The sequence below is a fragment of the Myotis daubentonii genome, chromosome 6 (genome assembly GCF_963259705.1).
Source record: "Myotis daubentonii chromosome 6, mMyoDau2.1, whole genome shotgun sequence".
Classification (NCBI taxonomy): Eukaryota; Metazoa; Chordata; class Mammalia; order Chiroptera; family Vespertilionidae; genus Myotis; species Myotis daubentonii.
The window spans coordinates 90,566,538-90,588,590 of NC_081845.1; the positions used below are offsets into that span (position 1 = coordinate 90,566,538).

A 22,053-nucleotide genomic window follows, 5' to 3' on the forward strand; every position below is an offset into this window, starting at 1 on the left:
ATTTTTTACTTCTTTTCAGTCGGGTCAAGTTTTTAAGCTTTCTACATCTCCATTTTCCAGCTAATGAAAAGAAAATAGGATTCCACCGAGTCTATCTACCTACCTCAGGACTTCTGTGAGGATCAAATGAGATGAGGCACGGGAAAATGCTTCACAGACATTTGGTTAAAGTGTACAATGTTTGCACCTGGCTATAAAGCAAGTCATGTTCCTGGGCTGAAGAAACTGCAAGGAGGCTAATCACTAGGGAGAGGAAGCTGCTGGACATTGCTATGTGATGTCATTACCTAGACGGACACTTAGCATATTAGCCTTTGATATATGTAGATTAGATGAAGAGACTGAAGCCCACCAAGGTTGAGCAGTTTGCCCAAGGTCACAGCTGATGAGAGCAAGAAAGTGAAATTCAGACTCGGGTAGCCTGGCTCCAGAACCCATGCCGTCAACCTTGGGGCCATCCTTCCTCCAGTCCATGAAGGACCAGGATTAAGGCCTGCGGTCTGGACTGCCACCAGAGACCCTCTCAACGGAAGTACCCTGCATCATAACACAGGCTGGCCTTTTCGCTGACTTCATGTCACGTGACCGGTAGGAGAGCCTTAGGCAGTAGATTAAGATAGGTACTTTTAAAAAATGATTACATATACTCTACCAAACTATAGTAAATGTCTCTTGAAATTCTTCTATCCCAAACTAAAAGTCTGATCAGCATTTTAGCAGACATTGTTATAGACACCTTTGAATTCATATGTGTGCAGATAATATACATGACAGTGTAATGTCATTGGGACCTCATTCTGTAGCAGGGGGAGGTGGGGGGGTGGGGGGTGGTGTTCTGTCTGTCAGCATTGGACACATGAGGAGATTGCAGCTCAGGAAGGGGACGGACTTGTCCAGTGGAGAGCCAGCGAGTGCAGGGGGTTTTGTGGTTTCAGGGTAAGTGCTCAAAGCAAAGTCCATGTGTGTTTTTTGACACCCGTTACTCAGGTTCAGCCCTGCCTCTGACCTGCATCAGTGTCAAGCCCCTGTTGCTCCCTGTTTTCTGTGAGTGTTGCCTACCAGAAAAGAGATTCATGGTGGCCTGGCCAGGCAACTCAGTTGGTTCGAGGGTTATCCCAATACGCCACGATTGCGGGTTCCATCCCGGTCAGAGCACATACAAGAAACAACCAAATGAATGCATAGATAAGTGGAACTACCAATCGATGTTTCTCTTTTTCTCAAGTCAATACATTTAAAAAGAGAGAGAAATATTCAGGGTAATTGGCAAGTAGGAATATTTCTACAGCTCTCAACAAAAACAGCAGTTGAGCTTTTGAGTGGACTAGTACAGTGGCGTTTCCTGGCGCTGTGGATCTCGGCTGTGCAGCCTCCGAGGAGGTTGCATATGATTGCAAATGTGGCTCAGCCGTGAGGACTGTTCCAATGCCACCTTCCCTTCCAGCAGCATCAAGGCTGTTTGGAAGCAGTTGGGGGGAAATGGAATCTGAAACTTGGGGAGGGAGTGATGCTCATTACCTCATCCTAACCATCTTCCTTCCTACTGATACCTTGGTATTAGGGTGTATCCAGTTTTGCTGAAAATGAAATCGTCTATTCAACCACAGGCTGTGTTAGTGAAAATGAACTCTAATGTGATTAGATATTAATGTAATGGCATGGAGGATTGGTATTAAATTGAGGCCTTTGGATCTTATTACTCCACAAATGCTCCTTCCTGCTCAGGCTGCCCCCCCCCCCCCAAGCAAAGCGAGGGCAGTGGTGTTGGGGGAGAAGGGCAGAGGGAGATGGTCAGAGCAGCAGCAGTGAGAGGAGGGTGACCCCAGCGCGACCTCGTTCCTTCCCTGGGCCTCCATCTTCCTGGTGGAGGAGCAGGGGCTGGGCCACGGGAGGCTGGTTCAGACCTGCCTGCACTCTTGGGACCATGAGCGTGTACGGGGGACCCTGAGCCTACAAGGGTCAAGTGTCACCTTCACATCCAGAAGCACTTGAAGATTTTTTTGAGAGGCCTAGGGCTAGAAAGCTAAGGACAAAATCTTTACCTCCCCCACTCCCACCCCTCTCCACCCCAGTCCTTTCTGGGAAGCTGACTTGAGCCTGGTAGTTGTCACTGGCTGTTGTCACTTATCCTGGGCCTGTTTCCCTTTCCTGGATGGTGGTCTGAGAAGCAGGCCCCCGCAGGGCCCCCGCTTCCGCAGGCCTGCCAGACGGACACACGTCTGTTATGAGTTCCACGGCTTAGCTGGGAAGTGACAGCCAGACCTGTGAGAGCCCAGGCCCAGGGTGGAAGCCCCACAGGGCCCGCTGGCCCCCAGGCCACAACCCGCCCAGCAGACTCTCCAAGAGCTGGGTGGGTCTGGGAGCAAAACAGTCCCCGTAGAGAAAGGGCCAGGAGCGCCAGCTCTGGGATGGTCCGCCGGCCTCACCTTCACGTATGAATGATAGTGTTTGTACGAGGAGAGTGATTTTTCTTGTGCTGTTTCCAGAAAACTGCTTTCTGAGGCACAGACTTTGCACACAGGATGATAACGACTTTTTAATGACCTTAAGGGGCCTGGTGTCCAGGCAGCAGTGAATCAGTCTCAGTGGGAGGCCATAGCAGAGAGAAGATGGAACACCTGAAACCAGAGGGGAAAACAAGCCGAAAATGCATCATTCTCTTTGGTGTGTTCCTTGGTAATTAGACAATTACAGGAAGCAGCTCCCAGCAGCTGGCATCTCCACTGTGCAGTGGAGGAGGGATGGCAACAATGGTGAACTCCGCACATTTATTACAGAAAATATTATTGGCGTTTACAGTCGTGGGTGCCATGCATCCCTCCCGGGCTTTCTGATGAGCTGTGAGTGAAAACCACGAGGGAGCTCCTCCTCTCAGGGCTCAAGCCTGGCTCTGGGGGCTTCAAATGAGCTGGCTTACCCTGCTGATCCGTGAGGAACTGCCTCTGACTATCAGGGCTGCTTTGGGGCCCACCAGAGCCCAGGCAGTCCTTAGAATAAACCTTTGGGGGTACATTTGGAAGCTGAAAGGGAGGGTGGAGGCCTGTGGGAAATTGCCTCTTCCTCCCCAGGTGCCATCACTTGTATGGTGGGGGGTCATCAGACAGGAGAACTGGGCTCACCCCTCAGTGAGTGACCCCTACTTCTCTAACCATGGTGCTGGGACTACACAAGGCACTTGCCCGGCCCACAGTCCTGCCCTGATTCTCCTCTTCCCAGAGCCCCCCAGGGAAGTCACTGTGCCCACTCGGATGCGGCCATGCAGCCGGCGGCCCCTGAGCCAGGCCCACCTCACAGCGGAGATCTGTTACACGAACTCCCGCTGACCTGAGTCATGTCTATTTGGCCACACTGTTGTCACAGTGTGAGCTTGGTGTGCAGTTGGCACTCGTTTGTGGAGAGCTTTATAAGAAGCCACGTCACCTTCACAGAAGGGTAGAGCACCTTCCCCCATGAGACTGTAGGCTCTGATGGGAACATTGGGTACCGTTGCCTCCCTCAGCCACATGTTCCGTGCAGCCCTGTCCCGCCCCATCCCTCCTCCAGCACAGGTCTCCCGGGAACAGACAGGCGGCCTTCCCTCTCCGTGTGCTCGGTTAACTGTGCCGTCTAACCAGGCGGATGGTTGTGCTTCCTCCCTTAGGTCCTGGCAGTCGGTAACTTTTGAAAGACAGCCTGCCTCCTTCATCCGAATCGTTGGAACACACAACACAGCAAATGAGGTAAGGGTCTCCTTCTGAAAGTCGCTGTGATAGTTCCTGATGTACAGGTAATGCTACACCGAGGTGAGTGGAACTGTTTGTTCTGCCCACTAATGGCCTGTTGTCGACAGCTCCTGCACAGTGGGGGTATCGTTACCGTTTCTGAGTGTCTCTCCATCAGCTACTGAAAGCCAATCCTGTGGCTTTGCTTACTCCTCCAGCCCCTGCGGATCGCAACCTCAGGGACCTTGAGAGGTCAATGCCCTGCCCTCAGAGTCCTCTGCCTCCCAGAGGCCCCGTGGCTCAGAGCGTGGTGGTGAAGGAACCCAGCCCCACGGGGCAGCCGTGGCGCAGTCGCTGGGTTCCTGTCTGCCTGCGGGGTCCTGTGCCGGCTGCATAGCCGTGTTTATGGCTGAGCCGCCTTCCGGGCCTGCTCCTCCCTGGCCCAGGCCTGGCTCCCGGGGACAGACACTCATTCCCATGGGCCATGCTGTTTGTGGGTGTTCCTTCACCTTTGGATTTAATGAAGACAGAGTGGGCGGGTTCTTCCCCATTTTGGCGCCCGTGGTCAGGGCGGCAGTCAGGTGTGGTGCCTGGGCCTCAGGCATCACCGTGCTGTTTTGTCTGGAATGGAAATGACCTGGGGAAAGGGCGCTGGGTTCCTCTGGGTCAGGAAAGAGAAGGCAGTGCCTACAGGGACTGCAGTACTGGGGCACCTGGGGTAAGGGAGGCCAGCAGTGACCGCAGAAGGAGAGCGAGTGCCATCGGGCTGAACAGGCATGCCTGCGCTGTGTCCCCTCCACGGTATGGAGTGTCATCAGGCGCACAGGAACGTCAGGGTTCACGCACAGCGGCGTTGAGTGTCGGCACCTGCTTCCATTCTGAGTTTAACATAATAGTTAATTGCTGACCTTTCTGTTCTTCGGGTGGGCGTTGCGTAAGCACCAGGGTGCAGGGCGGTGTGCGGCCGATGGACTGGGTCTGTGGACTGAGTCTGCCCATCCCCCACCTGCTCTTGCAGGGACGGGTGTGTAGCGTGGATCTCCGAAGGACCGCAGGTTAAAGGCAGAGTTATGAGGAGCAGTGAGGTTGAAACTTCAGAGGTAAAGGAAAGGCACCAAAATAGTACCAGTTCTGCAATTTCACCTTAACACGATATTTCTCAGATCTGCACGGACCAGCCTCCCGGGCAGGCAACCAAGACACTTGCGTGGGGCTCCCCCCTCCCCCGCCCCCCAAGGGGCCTGTGCTTGAGGTGGAGTGCTCTCCAGCATCGTCTTGAAATTCTTAGCAGTTTTACCTTTGAATTCTTTTATAAGGGAAGCCCCATGGGGCAGTGAAACTCCCACCTGGGTCTTGGAGCCTCAGCTGGCACTCAGGCTCATCTCCGCCCCTTCTGCCTTCCCAGGAAGAGTGCCCTTACCTGGTGGCCTCTGCCCCTCCTCAGCCTGCCCACAACCATTGCCATCCTTCCCTTCCAGGGCACTGGCACATTTGCAGGAAGGGTGCGAGCCACGTGATCAGGCCCTGGCACTGGTGAGCACTGGCCTAGAGTCCCCGGTGCCAAGAGAGTGCCCCGTGACAGGTCAAGAGAGAGACCGGGAAAAGCTTTTCCCGCCTTTGAACAGAGGTTTCCATACAGTGCGTGGCTGGGCTGGGATCGGACATTGTGTTTGTCAGATCAGATTCTCCAGAGCACATCCAGGTGTTTCTGGTTCACAAAAGCATTTTTAAAAGTGAAAATATTGTGCAGATTTATATTCATTTTGCCTCTTTATTTATTTAGAATAAAATCGATGCACACCCACAATATGTTTCTTGCAGAGAACTTGTAAATAGTTCTGGGCCTCAGACACCTTTTATCTCTTTATTTCAGAACACAAACTTGAACATTATAAAAGTAAGCCAATGGGTAATTTTTAAACCACGAAACAAAGAATTCTAAACATCAGGTCATAAAAGCACTTTTTTGGTCATGTAATGAAAGTCAGTTTAAGGCTACATTTTAATACATATATGATCCCCATATTTTTTAAGTTTTGTGCATAAATCCCAATTTTTCTTACCACTGAAATTTGTTAGCTAAAATGAAATATTGAGGTTCTGCGATTACGGATTATAACAAAAGGAATTCTTCAGTGGGAGAGGGCTGAGAAGCACTGGAGAGAGTCTGAGCAGGGCCCGAACCCCTCACCTCAGCACCAGATGAAGAATCCCTCATCACACAGCTCTCAAGTTGGAGCACGAGATCCTAACTCCCCGGAGTGTCCCAGGGCCATCTATATGGAGCCAACCCCTCTGGACCAGCCAGTGTGAATGGGTCGGCTGGGAGGTCACTGTGATTTGTCACATTTGGCCATGAGCAACTCACTCAGCTGCCTCAGTGAGTCAGTTATTGATCAGGAAAAAGAGCTTCAATGTAGTGTTGCCAACGGGGAAACATCTTAAACCATTAAATAAATAGTGACCGGATCATAGGCAAGATTCATAAATGGTGTCATTCTCAGAGTGTACAAGAGGCATAAAAACATTGAATTTAACTGGGCATCAAGCACATAGCAAACCCGCAAAGAGGAATATTGTTTGCTGCACATAACTGGGTTCTGGGACAACATACGGAAGAAGCAGTCACCTGTCTTAGGCACAGCAGGAATGTGTGCAAGTGTGGCAAAGAGCCATGAGGGGCAGGGACAAAGGGAAGGGGGTGACTCGGGCTGGTTGAAAGGACTCCTGGCAGACGACAGCTGGGAAAGGGGGCTGGGGCAGAATCAGGGGACCAGAAAGCTGAGAGTGAGAACCATGCCATCATGCCCCATGGGGTCAGGGCCCCCATGGCACAGTGGAGGGCAGTGTAGAGGGGAGGCAGGGTCCTCAGTGTGTCACTGCTGTGTGCCAGCCGACATCAGTGGCCTCCGTTTCGTCAGAGCCAGAGCTAGTGTCCATGTAGACACCCAGTGTCTGCCCGTCTGAAGACTCTGTGCAGATTTCAGAAGCATGGGTGGGCGTGTTTTTTCACATGGAAAGATCAACTTGTCTGTGCAATAACAGACAGAGAAATGTGGGGGTATCACCTGCCACGTCTCCCAGGTAAGACTGTTTCTGCAGGTGCTGTCCCATCCAGAGAGGCAGGGTCCCAGTCAGGGATGGTGAGGAATGTGCAGAGTGGAGGCTCCTGTGAGTTAAAGAGCATTCAGAAGAGATGTGGTTTGGGCTGTTCTGGCAAAAGGTGGACAAGTGGCCTGCACAGTGCCTACGTGGCCACGGCGACCGGCAGCTGTGTGGCGGTGGCATGGAACCTGCTCTGACCTCCAAACACCGGCTGCTATTGGGATAGCAGAGCCTCCCGCGCTAAACCAGATAGGGATTTCATGCCCGATATCGCTGTGCGTCTGTCATGCTCCAGTCGGCCAGGCCTTCCTGCAGCAGGGCTCAGCCTCTGTCTGCTGCATGTTAATTTCCCTCACTTCTCTCCATGGGGCCCAGCCTGGGCAGTCTGCGGAGGTTCAGATTTCCTGATCACCTGTTCGGGCACGCTTCTGATTTCCTGCACATTTCATCCCTCTCCTCCGGGAAGTGTATGTCTGCTTCGGGCATCTGCCTCATCTTCCTTTGTGAGCACCGCAGCAATGAATTCCTTTAATGTTTTAGCTACGTGTATGACTTCTGTCAATAAGTCCCTCAATGCTTACCTCTCAAAGACTGCACCACTTCCTCCAGTGACCTCCTGCCCCGTGTGCTCTGTGCCATCCTTGTCATTAAACCTAACTTCTTAGAACATTTTCCTTTCATTCCTGTGTGTGCGCGCGTGTACGTGTGCATGTGTGTGTGTGCGCGTGTGCGCGCGTGTGTGTGTCATGCTCTGCTCTCTCCCCCTGTGGTTGGCATCCTTCTCACATCTCGTGTTTCTCTCTTCTACCCTTGGGTGCCTCTTTGCACATCCTCTGTGCCCATCCGCAGGGCTTCCTTTGTCATCCTCTCACACTTAGCACCAGATGGCAGGCACGTCAGTTTGGCTTCCAGCGCATCCACCCTGTCCTGGTCCCTCAGCTGTTTTCATTCATGTGCTTCTCCCAGCACCTGGGCCAAACGGTGCTTCTTGGCTGTTTCCTCATGTGCTTTCATGGAAGTCTGTCACCAACTCCGCAGTCGTGTGGTCACTGGGCCCACCGGCCTCGACTGCTGATCGACTGAGCTGCTCAGGAGGCAGACATCCCTCCCCCACCCTTTCCAGAGGAGGTTAGAAACTGGGCTTTGTCGACAACACCACTCATGTCAAGGGACCCTAAGCTTCAGCTGCAGTGACTGTCACGGAGCAGCCACGCCCCTTCACGTCATCTCGTCTCTCGTGAATTCCCGTAGCAAAGTGAAAGCTCCCCTTAGAGAGCAGGCGGGGCCCAGTCAAGGACGGTCTGCACCCATGAAAATCATTGTATCAAAAGAGATAGAAGTGAAGCCCGTTTCTTTTCGTGGCCCTTATGAAAACCTGAGTTTGAGAGCAGGTTTTGGTGTGATTTTTTATATCGGGCATTGAGCTCCTGGGCACAGCAGCCCCAGGGCTAACAGGGACGGTAGGAAACACTCACTCTGCAGTGTGGACAGTTCCTGCTCACGAGAACCCACATGAGAGCCTTTGCCGAGTCAATAACACAACTGAAGATGGTATTGACAGTCAGGCAGCTCTCAGGGTTCCATTTACTTATCGAATTTATGTGGCTGAGGAGAGAAGCGGGTCGTATTTATCTTTATATCCCGGCACCTCGCATGGGCCTGGCGCGTGTGTGTGTAGAGCACCTGCTGGCTGAGTGAGTGAGTGAATCACTCGGTCTGTCTGTCCATCTCTCCCACCCCCACCACTCAGCCAAATAAAGGGAAGATGTAGTAATTCAGCTTGTCGAGAGACTGTGGCATTCAAGGATGAGTTTCTGTTGTCAGAGGAGTCTCTTAAACCAGAAACTTTTGTCCGTGGAAAAATATGTATGCCAAATACCTCGGCATCTCCTCATTCAGGATAATAATAATAAATTATAATAATAATGTTACAACTGTTATTTACTGAGCACTTATTATGTGCCAGGCCCTATTCCAATCCCTTGTATTTATTACACTCTGTAGCCCTCAGAAGTGAAATAGGAGCTGCCCTCACTGCATTGTGAAAATGGGGAAACTCAGTCCCAGGTGCTGGCAAAGATGAGGCGCGACGGTCAGTTCTCACCAGAGCCGCGGGAGTATAAATGGTTACAGTCCTTTTGGAGAAGTTTTCTACCAAAGTTGAATATGTGCAGCCTACCCTATGGCTGAGCGTGCTCACACCTCTGTGTAGTCTCTGAAGGCATGAAACTAGTAACGCCGCAGAAGTGAGCCCAGCTCTGCCTGGCCCGCCCTCTGAGGCAGACCTGAGTGAGCAGGTGGGGCCTGTGGGCAGCCAGACATAGGAGAGAAACAAGGAGGCCCTTCCTGGGGGGTTGCAGGTTCCCTGCTTGAGAGAAATCAACCCAGTGAAGAGGGCCTTAGTTCTAGGGACATTGCGAATAGCAGTCGATGGACCAGACAGAGTGTAGAGGCGTGAAGTGCAGCAGGGCTGGTGTGGACGGATGTGTAACAGATGGGGGGAGGGGGGCGGTCACCTCACCTAAGAAGGGGGTCCAGGGAGCAGACCCGTGGGGATTGGGTGGAGGGGAGTGAGAGGGCGTGGGAGGGCCGGGAGGCCTGGGACGGTGGCATACCCTCCACCCGCTGGGAGCTGCCCGCTGGCCCTTGCGCCCCCCCGCCCCCCCCCCCCCCCGCAGGAACCAGAGGCACCAGCCGGACAGAACGTCTGCGCGTGGCTGCCAAGCTGCCCTCCGAGACCACTCAGCAGAGCCTGAGTGAGGCTGTGTATTCACACGCTTGTCAGGCCTGAGAGGGCTGTGGGCTCCCAGTGTTGTCCTCGTTCCCATAGCAACAGGCGGCTCTGGTGAAGAAAAAAATACAGCAAAACAGACTCTGTTTAAAGCAACCACCATCAGACCTCCGTCCTGGCCTGGTGATCGTTATTCCCAGCCCCAGGTCCTGTCACACCCTCTGGCTCCCCGGACCCCCCCGCAGCTTCCTCTAGAGGAGGTTCTCCGAGCACCTTCAGGCGAAGCTGGTCATGTGCTGCCTCCTAAGGCAGAATTCCTAGGGGCTCAGCACCGGAACCGACACAGACGTCCCAATGGCAGCCTCCAAAGATGCGGAGCCCTCCCTCTGTGCGCTCCTGACCCACGGAGAGCCAGTGCCAGCCTCAAACCCCGTCTGCCCGGACAGAGGGCCCAGCCCACAGTGATGCGGAAGGGATGCTCCCAAATAAAAACTGCTCGGGAACAGGAGTCACGGAAACAACGGGATTGAGAGGCGCCTGGGTGCCCTGTGTTGTGTACCAGAGACAGAAGTGGCATTTGTAGGGCCCGGCTGGGTGTGGGCCAGAGAGAGGGTGAGCACTGGAACCACAGGGCCTGCACCTGTGAGTGTGCATAGCCGTCCTAGCAGGGGCCTCACCTGCACTTCTTGAGGGCAGAGCCCATGCTGTGGCCCCTCCGTGCCCCAGCGCCCAGCAGCCTCTCCATAAATCAGACGGGCCAGAGCTCTGGTGCGGGGTTCTGAGGGAAATCAGCTCTCAGGGCTCACTGGTGACGACCTGGATCTGAGGAACAAGGGAGAACAGGAGATCGCCCCGAGGCTGCAATCCCCCTGACCTTGGAGAACAGTGGGGCTGTGCTGGCTACGAGGAAGTCTGGACACCTTTATTGCAAGAAAATAAAGGGTGAGGGGTAAAGGTGAGCCATGCAAACCAAGATAGGGATGTAAGGACTGCACCTGCAGATAATGGTCTAGGTCAGGGGCCTCAAAGAGAGGCTAAGAAGAAGGGTCTAGAAGTAAGCCTGAGAAACGGCCATATGAAGGGGGGAGAGAGGTGGGGAAGGAGTGGAGGGTGATGGAGAAGCGTGTGGAGACCTCGGCACTGGGGCCAGCCTCACCCCAACCTGCTGTGTGACCCCCCAGCAGGTCATTTCACCTCCCTGGCTCTCAGGACCCTTGTCTCTGAAATAAGGAGCGTGAACTAGATCTTAAAGGTTCTTGCCCAGTGAGACTAAAAAAAGGCAGAAAAATATTTCACTTGTAGCATAATTATAAAAGATCCTCTGTAGGCATCTTTATACTTAAATGTCTATCATGAAAGATTTTACTGGGAAAAGAGGGAAATGACACAACAGCGAGTATATGTCCTTATTCCGACACTCCAAGTCCTGTGCCTCTGGGATTGGAGCAGCAGTAATTCTGCACCAAACAGCTGGCTGGGAGAAGGTGCCCAGAGCCCAAGCAGGTGGGCGCCGGGAGCCGCTGAGCGGTGAGAGGAATGGAGACATCACTTGGGAGGATAAGCCAACCCGTGTCCCCGTGCTGAGCCAGCAGGTAGGAGTTGGGCCTGAAATGGCCTTGTGGCTGGAGCTCTTGCAGACAAGCCGCACACCCACCCTGGGAAGTGAAGAACTTCCCACCTGCCCTCCCAGGGCGTGGGCCACAGCCAGGCTCTCGTGGTGCCTGTCTCAGAGAAGGGCCTTAGTAAGGCCACCCCTGCCCATGCTGCCTGAAATGAGAACATTTCCCTTTTTTGTATTTTTGTTTTTCCAAAATGAAAAGATACCTCCTACACATCAGGGCCTAATGCGCTGAGTGAGCGAACTGCTCTGCCTGGAACTCCGGAGCGTCCAAACGTGAGAAAGGGAAGCAGGACTCCCCGGGCAGCCCGAGGGGATGGTGTGGGAAAGGCTCCTTTTCCAGGACCTTCCAGGCAGTGGCGTGCTAGTTATTTGTGGGTGCCCTGGCCTATGTGTCTATGAGGAAGTGACATTGGAGAGTTAGGAAACTGCTGCCACATATAAGCAGTGTCACTAAGAAACCACTAGGAATGAATATTTGTGCAGAACTATTTGGGTGTCCTGTCGCCCTGAGCAATTCTGATGAGTGTGGCTCACAGTCCGGAAACGTCTCCCCGGGAAGCAGTGGTTAGGGCTGTTCAGAAGTCCATCTGTAACACTTTGGTTTATAAAAAAGAGTGTTTTGTTGGAAACACTTGGTCTTCGTTTTTATTTGTTTATTTTTTTTTATATATATATTTTTACTGATTTCAGGGAGGAAGGGAGAGGGAGAGAGATAGAAACATCAATGATGACAGAGGATCATTGATCGACTGCCTCCTGCACGACCCCTACTGGGTATCAAGCCCGCAACCCAGGCATGTACTCTTGACTGGAATCGAACCTGGGACCCTTCAGTCCACAGGCCGATGCTCTATCCAGTGAGCCAAACCAGTCAGGGCTTGGTCTTCATTTTTAACAGGTTAAGCACCTGTTTTGTCTTCCTTTCTGTTTAGCTCACGATATCCCAGTTCACCGATATGCTGGCAGCACCAGTGACTGACCGGTCTGGACAGTGACTGACATGGCGCTTAACGTGTTACAGAAACAAAAATGAAACATCCTGCAGAGGGACCCTTCTCCCGAGAGGGGAGTAAGAAAGATGTTCACATCACATCTCGGGATCAGTCACGGTTCCTGCATCTGAGGGGTGTGCGCTGCTGCCACGCCACGTGTGGAGGGAACACGGGAACCCTCGGTGGCCACCTCAGGAGCCCTGTCTTCGCATCTGACTTGCCGGCAGGCATCGTTAGCGCTAGGTCCCTACTATAAAGACACGCCACCCGGTAAATGGAAGTTGAAAGCTTGGGTCAGAAATCCTATTTGTGTTGGTTGCAGTGAAAGCAGCCTGTGACAGTTACCCAGGAGAAACCAGAAAAGCCAGGTAGAGTCACTGATCACCATTTATTAAGTTTCCCCAATTTCTGCTGCAGTTCGCTGATGCTTAAGCCGACTTGGGACAATGAGCAGAGGCGCCTCTGCTTTTAAAGCCCAGGAAGGAACATGGACAGACAGCGCTTGGGGAGCCCTGCAATGAAAGGCACCGGCAGCGGAGTCAGTCTGCTCGGAGAAGGGGCCGCCACGCTGTGGACCCACTTCCCAGGACTCGGGGAGGAAAGACACCCGTGTCCAAGCCATGGCTCCTGGAGAGGAGCGGCGAAGCGATACTAAACAGCAGCTACGAGGAAGGACACTAGTGACTCGGGCTGTGCGATTCATCCCCGGGACTACATTCTAAATTAGCAGGCTCCTCCCGGGGGACAGATCCAGAAGCCACTGAAGCTGGTTCAGCGAAGGTGCCCCTTTGTGAGCGGCGGCAATCAAACAGGCTAATGGGATACATGATTGCCGGAAAGGAGGAGGGAAGACGATGGGGGACTGCGGAGCGGTTCTGCATAAATCAGCACTGCGACTCTGCCCTGCACGCCTCATTCCCTCTCGGACATATCCTTTCCGAGGGGGACTGCAGGGAAGGGTCAGAGGAAAGAAATTGAGTCCCGCCAGCTTCTGAGCGAAGAGAAAGTCAGGACTTGCCTGTTCCACCTGCAGGGAGGCCCACAGGTGCGCGTGGGAGGGGAGCTAGGACCTGGGGGGACGGGCCACACATTTCCAGATGGCGCCCCCAGTGGCAGTGAGGACTCCTCCAACACCTTCCTCCAGCTTCCTGTGAAAAGAGCAGAGGTCGCCCCGCTCACCACATGGCCACCAGCGAAGGAGCCTTCCCCTGGGCAGCCGTACTTCCCACCTCTGCTCCGGGAGCATTGTCAGGACCAGCCACGGCCTCTCTGAGTGCCCATTAGCAACAGGTGTGCGTCCGCAGGTGCCGGCTCAGAGGGCAGGAGCCCAGCCTGGTGCATTGGTGATGGTGAGGCACAAGCCCCGGGATGCTCACTCTGAGGCCTGGCAGGTGCTGGCTCTGTCCTGGTGCCCTGTTGGGTGTGAGGCTGTTGGGCTGGAGAGCAGCTGAGATGACGGAGCCAGCGCACTTCCACGGAGGGCCGAGCAGCCTGCCAGTGTGACCAGGTGCCGGGCCCAGACCTTCATCTGGAAGTTCTCCCTTTGTCCCTTCTCTCTGGGAAGCCACTCCCCTCCCTGTGCCTCCCAATTCTTTAAGGCGTCTCTTCCTCTCGGACCTTCCCTGACCTCCCCTTCCAGGCAAAATTAATTTCTGGTCACCGATCACGTGCTGGTATAGTTTTCTGTGTGAGGCAGGCATCCTGGTACTGAGAGAGCACAGGCTTTGGAGCTGCTGGGCCTTGAGGTTGAATCCTCCCCTCTCGCCCATGGGTGTGACCATGGGCACCTCTGCCCCGCCCTCTCTCCTCCTGGGCTGGGCAGTGTACACCCTAGTCAATATTCTTGCTCAATAAGATGTTCAACTTTTCAAAAACAAAACCAGTGAAGGATCTCAGATGAGTACAGGTCCTGGGTGGTTGGCTGACTGGAGCCCCCTGGGGCCTCACTGCTGCCACCCCTAGAGGGTGGCCCTGCCGCCTGCGAGTCTCCTCCCAGAGAACCCGGAATCACAGGGCCCCTTTCCTTCCTGTCAGTCTTACTGGCTCTGTTACCAAGTTATGTTATTCTTCATTTAAAAATGACTCTTTTCCGTTTATCCCAAATGGTTAAATTCTGCCTTGGGATTTCAAGTGTTCTCCTGAAAATAAAAGGCCTTGCCCAGTGAGAGGCAACAGGCATGTATTTGAGATCAAAGAATAGCTACTCAGGAAGCATCTTCAGGCGAAGCCCAAGGAATGTCCGGTCAGGAGACAGAGGCCCGGGGCTTACGGGAAGGGAGGGGACAGTCACATCCGTGGAAGGACGGGTCCTGTTGGTGCTGATAACAGAACATAGTGATGCCAACGCTAACCAGTTTAAAATGCTTGGCCCCACAGTCCTCAGTGGGTGGGTACAGTATCTGCTTCCTTCTTATCCTTGCAGACAGTCTTGGGGCACAGCGTGGCGGGAGGTGCAGGGCAGAGGTTATTTCGCCCTGTTTTCACATCCGAGCATCTGTGGCCCAGGACTGCCAGGCAGTGCCTCCTGGGTGGCAGCTCTGCTCCATTTTAAAGTGGCTCTGCTGATGTTATGATTTTTTTACACAAGGTTTAAGTGTTTGTAGTCATCTGCTTTCTTTAGATGCATATTATTTGCCACCATATGCATGCATTCCTTTCGTAATATTCTAAAGGAAGTCTCTCCTGCCCTCTGTGCCCTTTCCTGGCGCTGCCTGTCCGCAGCCTGCTCACTCTGACGCCCACTACACTCCCCACCTCTCCACTGACTCCAGGCCTCACCCATCTTTCCATTCGTAAGCACCCTCTCTCACATAGAATCTTCACCCCTCAGTTGTGTGACTTAATAAAGGTAGCTTTCCTGTATGTTACCTTTGAATCTCAGAGCCTGCTTGCCCTCCAGAAGTGCCAGGGGACCGCACGAAAGTTAGCTGGGCCTTTAGTGACACTCTTGGGGCTCAGGGGGTCTCTGCCAAAGCGCGGCTCCAAGCCGCCTGGGTCCTCCTGTCTGGCCTCGCTTTCTGGTCACAGCGCCTCCCAGCGCCCGGGGAGCTCAGCAGGCAGGTAGCAGTGGGACTTCCAAGCGCCTCCAGTTTCCCCAACTTAGATGGAAGGTCTGCCTGAGCCCGGCAGTGTCGGGAAAATGGTTATGATTCTGGAGAAATGTGCAGAGGAGAAAACCGAAACAGCCAGCGAGTTTTGCTGTTGGTATTGTTAGGTGTGCTGGGGAAAGCGGCCATTTACATTATTGAAAGATCAGCCGGAGGCCGAAAACCAGGTGACACAGGCGTTATTGGAGGAAAGACCTGCCGGGCTGTCTCACAGGGGAGCGCAGCAGCCCGTGCCGCGGTTACAACTCCTTTAAGGAGAATGAGGAAGGCACGAGGGCTTGGGGTACTTGGCGAGAGCTGGTTGGTTAGTCCATGTATATGTCCGTACAGGGTGTTCCTTCTGGTTGGGGCCATATCACGTTTACAGCCAGTCATCGCCATTCCAGGGACGGGTGGGTTTAGTAATCACATTCCAGGGAAAGGTGAGTCTATCAATTATTATTTTAAAACGGTTGGTTACAGGCGCTGAAGGCGTGCCATCACCGGCTGGAGGAGTGGGTCTGAGGCGGGAACCAGGCAGCAGGAGTCAGGCCGTGGACACTTACTAAGTGCTCTGGGCAGACAGTGTCTTCCAGGCTTTCTTCCCGCTCGGTGGGGGCGGCAAGCCACCTGCCCCTCGGACAGCCTCGCTGATGGGGACCTTTCTTAGGTGAACCAGCCATTAGTCAGAGCCTCACCACACTGAGATCTTTTATAGCTTTATTTTTCAATCCTGGATTTTTATTGATTTGTTTATTCTTGTGCAAGGCCCTGAGCGGGAGAAAGGACGGCATGCGTGGTCCTTGAGTCAGAGGGGCACCCACACACCAGCAGACAGAGGCAGGCGGGCCGGGCCCTGGGGCAGGAGACACCCTGAAGCCTGGAAGGAGGGCTGCGCAGAGCTCACCAGGAAATCTGGAGGCCGAAGAGCTCACAAGAGCACAGGGGGGGAAACCCATTCCACACAAGAGGGGAGCGCTCGAGGGAGGCAATGAGGACAGATGCAACTCAGTGCAGGGAGGATCCTCAGAGAGTACTGACAGGTGGAGTGGGGATCACACAAATGGCCGGTTAAAGAGCAAGATGGGGCAGGATAGGGAGGCGGGGTCAGGAAGGGGACGGACCGTGTTCAGAGAGACTGCACATGCTTCCGGGCAGAGGGCGGGCCGTGTGCTCTCTCTCAGGCAGCTCTGGGGGCAGAAAGTGTCGGGTGACGTGAAGAAGCAGAGCTGTGTTTGGAGGGTTGCCGTGCCCAGCCCGTGGCATGCTTGGAAAGAGGAGTGTTCATAAAGCAGGAGAGACTGTGGATAACCCGGCAGAGATGGTCTTGTCCCTCCAAATGCTTCACGAGGGGGAAGCCGATGGAGGAGACCAGATGAATGTTGCCACTTAAAAGATTTTCAAGTTCACCTGTGCCAGGCAGGTCGGAGCGCAGGGCCCCCACGGTGTTAAAGGCCAGGTCAGAGCCTGCAGATGGGCCCAAAGAGAGAGTTTGGATATAGAAGGAAGAGAACAAGGAAGGAAAGGAAGGAGAGACCGGGCCAGCGCGAGCAGCTGCCACGTGGAGCTCGCAGGAAGTGCCATGGCGAGGACAGCAAAGGCCTGAGCTTTCGGGGAGAATCAGCTCACTCTGAGGAAACAGTCTGTGCAAATGAGGAGAGCAGACCGGAGATGAATGCCTCACTTAGTCTCAGAATTAGAGTTTGAAATGTGAAACAGTGGTAGATAAATGAATTGAAGTGGAAATATGGAAAAAATAGTGATGCAGGAAGGAAAGCACGGGATTTCTATTTTAAATATAATTTCACAGTTGATATTACATTTGTCTTCTCTGTGAACTTGATTCTACAGTAGATGGGTGAGGGGGGGTGTGCACAGTGCGCATGTGTGGCCCTGCTCAAGCTGTGGACGAAGCCCCTCGACCCCCAGCTCTACCTTCTGAGCCCCCTACAGTCTCCTCTGCCTGGTCCTCCCTCGGGGAGAGTGGCGGGTGTCCAGCAGGCCCCTGGGGAGGGAAGGGGGGCCCCTCCCCAAGGAAGCATGAGGTCAGCATTCTCTGTGCTCACGGGGTGGCCAGGGGAGGGCCAGCAGCGTGTCCGCCCGGTGGGTCTCCTTTGCTGTCCCCACCGGCTTCAGGCGCCACCAGCCCTTTGCGGGTGTATCTGTAGAAACCAGTCACTCACTGAGGATCGAGTCCTAGCATTCGCAGGTTCAAGGACAGCTTTACAACAGGTTGCACCGTCTTATTACTTGCCCGTGGCCTTTGGTCCGTGTGGGAGGAGCCTGGGGCCAAGGGCAGGAAGCCTCAGGGTACGGAGCAGGAGAGCAGGCCCTGCCCCGAGTGTGTCCAGGTGCTTTGGTTCTGGAGCTTCCTCTGCCCCCGCCCCCCCAGCCTCAGTTCCTGTCACATGTCTGGCTCAGCTCGCCAGTGTCTTTAAGACGCTCTCGGGCCCTCGGGACCCTCAGGAGCTGGAACTCACCTTCAATCCCATTCCAGTCAGGCTGCGCCTGCGCCCTGCTGCCCCCACTGACCTTCACCTCTGCCTCCGCTGGGCCCTCCTAACCCTGCTCACCCCTCGGCCTCCCCAGGGAGCTGTGCCAGTCCCCTCAGCAGGTCAGGACCTTCCGGGTGGGTCCCACCATCTAGACCTCGCCTCTAACATGTAACCAAGGTGTGGCCCTTCTCTCTAAAGCGCGTCACGGAACACAGCGCCTCCTCTCGGCCTCTGCGGCCTCGCGCCGAAGCTCCCACCACTGGTTGAGGAAGCTGATCCCCCTCCGCAGTGTCCTCCCCAGTGTCCTGGCCCCGTCCCAGCACATACACTCCCGCACACGATCTCCGTGGGGGACGATGGTCTTCATGGGGTGAGCGGGCCACGGGGGTCCCTGCTCCAAAGCCTCGCCGGCCGACAGCCCTTCTCCCCTCCGTTTGCTGCTCACATCTGCTCAGGCCCGTTCCTCCCCACGTCCCGCCTGTCCCTGCCCTTCCCTCAGGCCCTGCCTGGAGGCCTGGAGTGCATGGGGCTGTGGGAAAACATGGAATCCTTTTGATCAGTAAAATAGTTCCTAAGTTTAAATAGTTATTTTTGTTAATATGAGACAGGAAAAAATAAACAGGGTGGAAGACAGGACTCGCACAGAGCCCAGAACTGCTTCCACGGTGACGTGTAGGCCAACTGCCCCTGGTCCTGGTTGGGGGGCGGGGGCGGGGGGGGGGCCTCCTTTGGTGAGGCATTGGCTGCAGGTTGGCCCAGGCATGGCAGGTGAAGTCCCCTCCCAGCATATAATTAGGCTCCCAGAGGAGGCTAGAGAGGGAGGGGCTGGTTTGCACCCTAGGAGATGAGCCTGGGTCCTCCCCTGGGGTGATACCCTGTGGCTTTTTTGTAAGTAACAACTTTATTGAGATAGTTCACATACCATACAAGTCACCTATTGAAAGGGTACAACTCAGGGGTTTTTAGCATCTTCACCACCAGTTCCATAGTCCACGTTGCCCAACTGCCCAAAGCAGGAAGTAATGAACGAGCTAAAAAGAAGAGCTCCGGAGACAAAAGCAACCAACATCAGAGGAACCCAGGCCTGGTGCCGAACTGCGTCCCAGCCTTCCAGCTGCTGCTGGGCGTCTGCACGGGGCAGGCGAGCAGCACGTCCTCCCGCTCCGGTGGCAGCCCAGGGTGGACACTGACCATCACTCACGGTTTGCCTTCTCCCGCCAGGTGTTCCACTGTGTCCACTTCGAGTGTCCGGAGCAGCAGAGCAGCCTGAAGGAGGAAACCAGCGAGGAGCCGGGGACAGGGGACACCAGCCCGGCCAGTCAGCCGCTTGAGCCCCGCGCCCTGCAGGCCCCCGGCGGCGGCTCCCTGCCCTCCAGCCCGGCCTCTCGCTCATCCGGCCGGCAGCACCAGTAACGGGCACCCTGTCCCCAGCAGGGCTTTGTCACTGCCCCGCCCCTTCCTGCGGGGAGCAGGCCCGGCGGCAGAGACAGACACGGAGCAGGTTTGCTCCCAGGACGGGAAGGGGCCGCTTTGTTCCCCTCAGTTCGTTCCCATCAGGCTGGTCTCCAGGGGGAGACAATGGCCTTCAGTCTTCATCAGTCCGGCGTTCACACCCTACCTCTCCAGTCTCACCAGGCCCAGAGCAGGCGCGAGTGGGCGGGCAGGGGGCGCCCTTTGAGAAATGGGTTTCCTTCATGTCTCCTCCTGAACACGTCACCCTGGCAACTGAATGGCTTTTTATTTCTTTTAGTTACTCCCTGTCTGCGGAATCATAGGTGTTCGTGTCTTTTTGAAATGCTCAAACGGCGCTTGTTTTAACCCCTTTGACACTAATTGTCCTTCCTTAGTTTTGAGCGGTTAAGCGTGGGGCGCAGCGAGAAGCACGTGCCACCTCCCCAGGGCTGACAGGGACTCCTCCGAGGAAGTTCAGCAAAACACAGGCACTGAGCAGCGGGCACTGAGCAGCCTGGCACTGAGCAGCGGGCACTGAGCAGCGGGCACTGAGCAGCCTGGCACTGAGCAGTGGGCACTGAGCAGCGGGCACTGAGCAGCGGGCACTGAGCAGCCGGGCACTGAGCAGCAGGCACTGAGCAGCCAGGCACTGAGCAGCGGGCACTGAGCAGCGGGCACTGAGCAGCGGGCACTCTCTGGGCTGCCGGGTCACGGACCTGTCTGTCTGCGGTGCATCTGCCTCGGGAGGGGCAGGAGCGTCCTGTGCGCGTGCTGATGACGCTCAGATGCCTGTGGAACCTGCACACCCCCAGTTGGCTGGGCCTGTCTGCCAGTCGCCAGTGGGGCCGCGAGCAGGACGGGCAGGAATGCAGGCCTGGGGCTGGCGCGGCCCTGGTCATCCTCCATCCTCCAGTTCCGAGACACTTTCCTCCTCACTGCGCCATCCGTCTCGCGGCTCACTCAGCGGAGCTGCTGTGTCTGTCATCTCCATTGGGTTCCCTTGTAACTCGATCAGATTCCTGTCGCTGTTTCCTCTCTGCAGCTCTCCCTTGGCTGGCTGCCCACTCCCCTGAAGCTCCCCCAGACCAGAGTCCTGCACACCCTGTGGCCGCTGGGGGGCGCTTACAGGGGTCCTTTCTCTGGCGTCTTAAAGACATGGTGGTTTGGCTGTACAAAGAGCAGGGTCGGTCCGAGTGACTGGGGACAGTGGGGGCCTGTGGATGAAGGACTGGAGCACGCTGGGAGGAGCGGGAGGAGCGGCCCCCAGTCTCCCTGCTCCTCGCGCTCCTACCTGCCCTCCTCCCCAGCCTGTGCGCATCCAGCCCCGGCCCCTGTGGGCGCATTCCTGCCCACGGAGCACCCCGCCTGCCACACATGGGCAGCAGGTGAGTGCAGACGCTTTCAAAGGCTCACCTGTCGAAGGGCCTCTTGGTAAACGCTGACGTCACCTGTCCAGGGAGGAAGTTCACAGCGAGGACCCGGGGACATGGGGTGGCCCGCTGCCCACACAGCACACCCCCAGCCAGGCCCCAGCCGCCTCCCCCTGAAGGGGCGCAGACTGTGTCAGAGCATTGGGCCCAGCGGTCCCTCCCCGCCAGGCCCCCCTGCCCCCTCCCCGCCAGGCCCCCCCTCCCCACCAGGCCCTCCTCCCTCCTCCCCACCAAACCCCCCTCCCCCCTCCCTGCCAGGCCCCCCTCCTCCCTGCTGTGTCCTGGAGACCCCCTTGGAGTGTGACTTCTGCTGTAGGTCTGTCTTGAGAGAATGGAATCGGTCCCCCCGCCTCTGGCACTTCAGCGGCTCCTACTATCGGAGGAAGGGAAGGAAGGGGAAACCGAGGCAGTCTGAGGACATGGTGGCAGGGAGACAGCTGGCCTCGCCCACACGTGTCTGGAGGCCTCATGGGCATGGACGCTGCTCTGCGTCCAGAGGAGCTCAGCAAACGCTGTGCAGCTGCCCCCTGGACCAGGCAGGGGTCTGCCCTCCTGATGGCCTCCTGACTGGGGAGCAGGGGGCTGCAGGGGCTGGAGACCCCCCTGGAGGCCTCTCACAGCGCACAGGCCAGACCGAGGCCTGCACCTCCAGGGGGCGACGGCGAGTCACCAGACGCCTGCCCCACTGCTGTTCTCCAGCCTGCGGGGGACCTCTCCCCTGCGGCCACCTGGACCGAAACGCCCCCCAAACAGGAAGAGACCAAGGGGGCCTCCTGGGTTGCGGGTGCAAGCTGGGCAGCACTCTGCTGGGCGGGTTCCTGGACACCCGGTTTGAGGAAGGAGCCTGGGCCGGGCCGTGGCAGGGCAGGGCAGGGCTGGTGTGGGACCCGGCTCCCTCGCCTCTATGAGGACACGGCCTGGCTGGTGTCCGGGTTGAGTAAAGGTCAGGTGAGGCTGGACCCTCAGTGGAGGTGGACGGGTGTTTGTGACCTCTGGCCCGTTACTGTGACCCTCGTCAATTACAAACTAAAACAGCAGCTTTGTAACCACCCCCTTCTCCCTGCCCCCAGTCAAGGGCGGGCACCCTGGGAGTGAAAGGCCACTTGCAGCAGGGCTGTGGGAGGGAGCCTTCGCAGGCACCTCTGGGGCCATGGGCAGCAGTGAGCACGCTGGGAGCCTGTGCTGGGGGGCCTGTGCCTGGCAGGGCCTGGGGCGGGGGCAGGGGGAGGGCACACCTGGTCAAGGTGCTATTCAAGCTGCCAACTCGAAGCAGGTGCAGTAGTGTAACAGCCATCTGCACACACACGTTTTCTGCATTCTCAGTGCTTTTTCTGTTCTGTTTCTGATATTAGAACCATGAGCCCATGATGGATGTGGGACTCTTCTCAATTGCTCTTTAAATTGTCACTTTTAAAATCGGATTTAATGACAAATACATTA

At 55.7% G+C, this 22,053-nt stretch overlaps 1 protein-coding gene across 4 annotated transcripts in view; it reads left to right on the forward strand.

Annotated features, from left to right (window-relative positions):
• BTBD9 (BTB domain containing 9) overlaps positions 1–21,578 on the forward strand; it is a 454,016-nt gene extending 432,438 nt beyond the window's left edge. For all 4 annotated transcript variants that reach the window (XM_059701796.1, XM_059701798.1, XM_059701797.1 and 1 more), the window contains exons 10-11: positions 3,641–3,719; positions 18,953–21,578. In XM_059701796.1, coding sequence (XP_059557779.1) covers positions 3,641–3,719; positions 18,953–19,144 — 271 coding nt within the window. In that variant the 3' untranslated portion in view covers positions 19,145–21,578. The remainder of the gene's footprint in view (positions 1–3,640; positions 3,720–18,952) is intronic.
• The last annotated feature ends 475 nt before the right edge of the window (positions 21,579–22,053 follow it).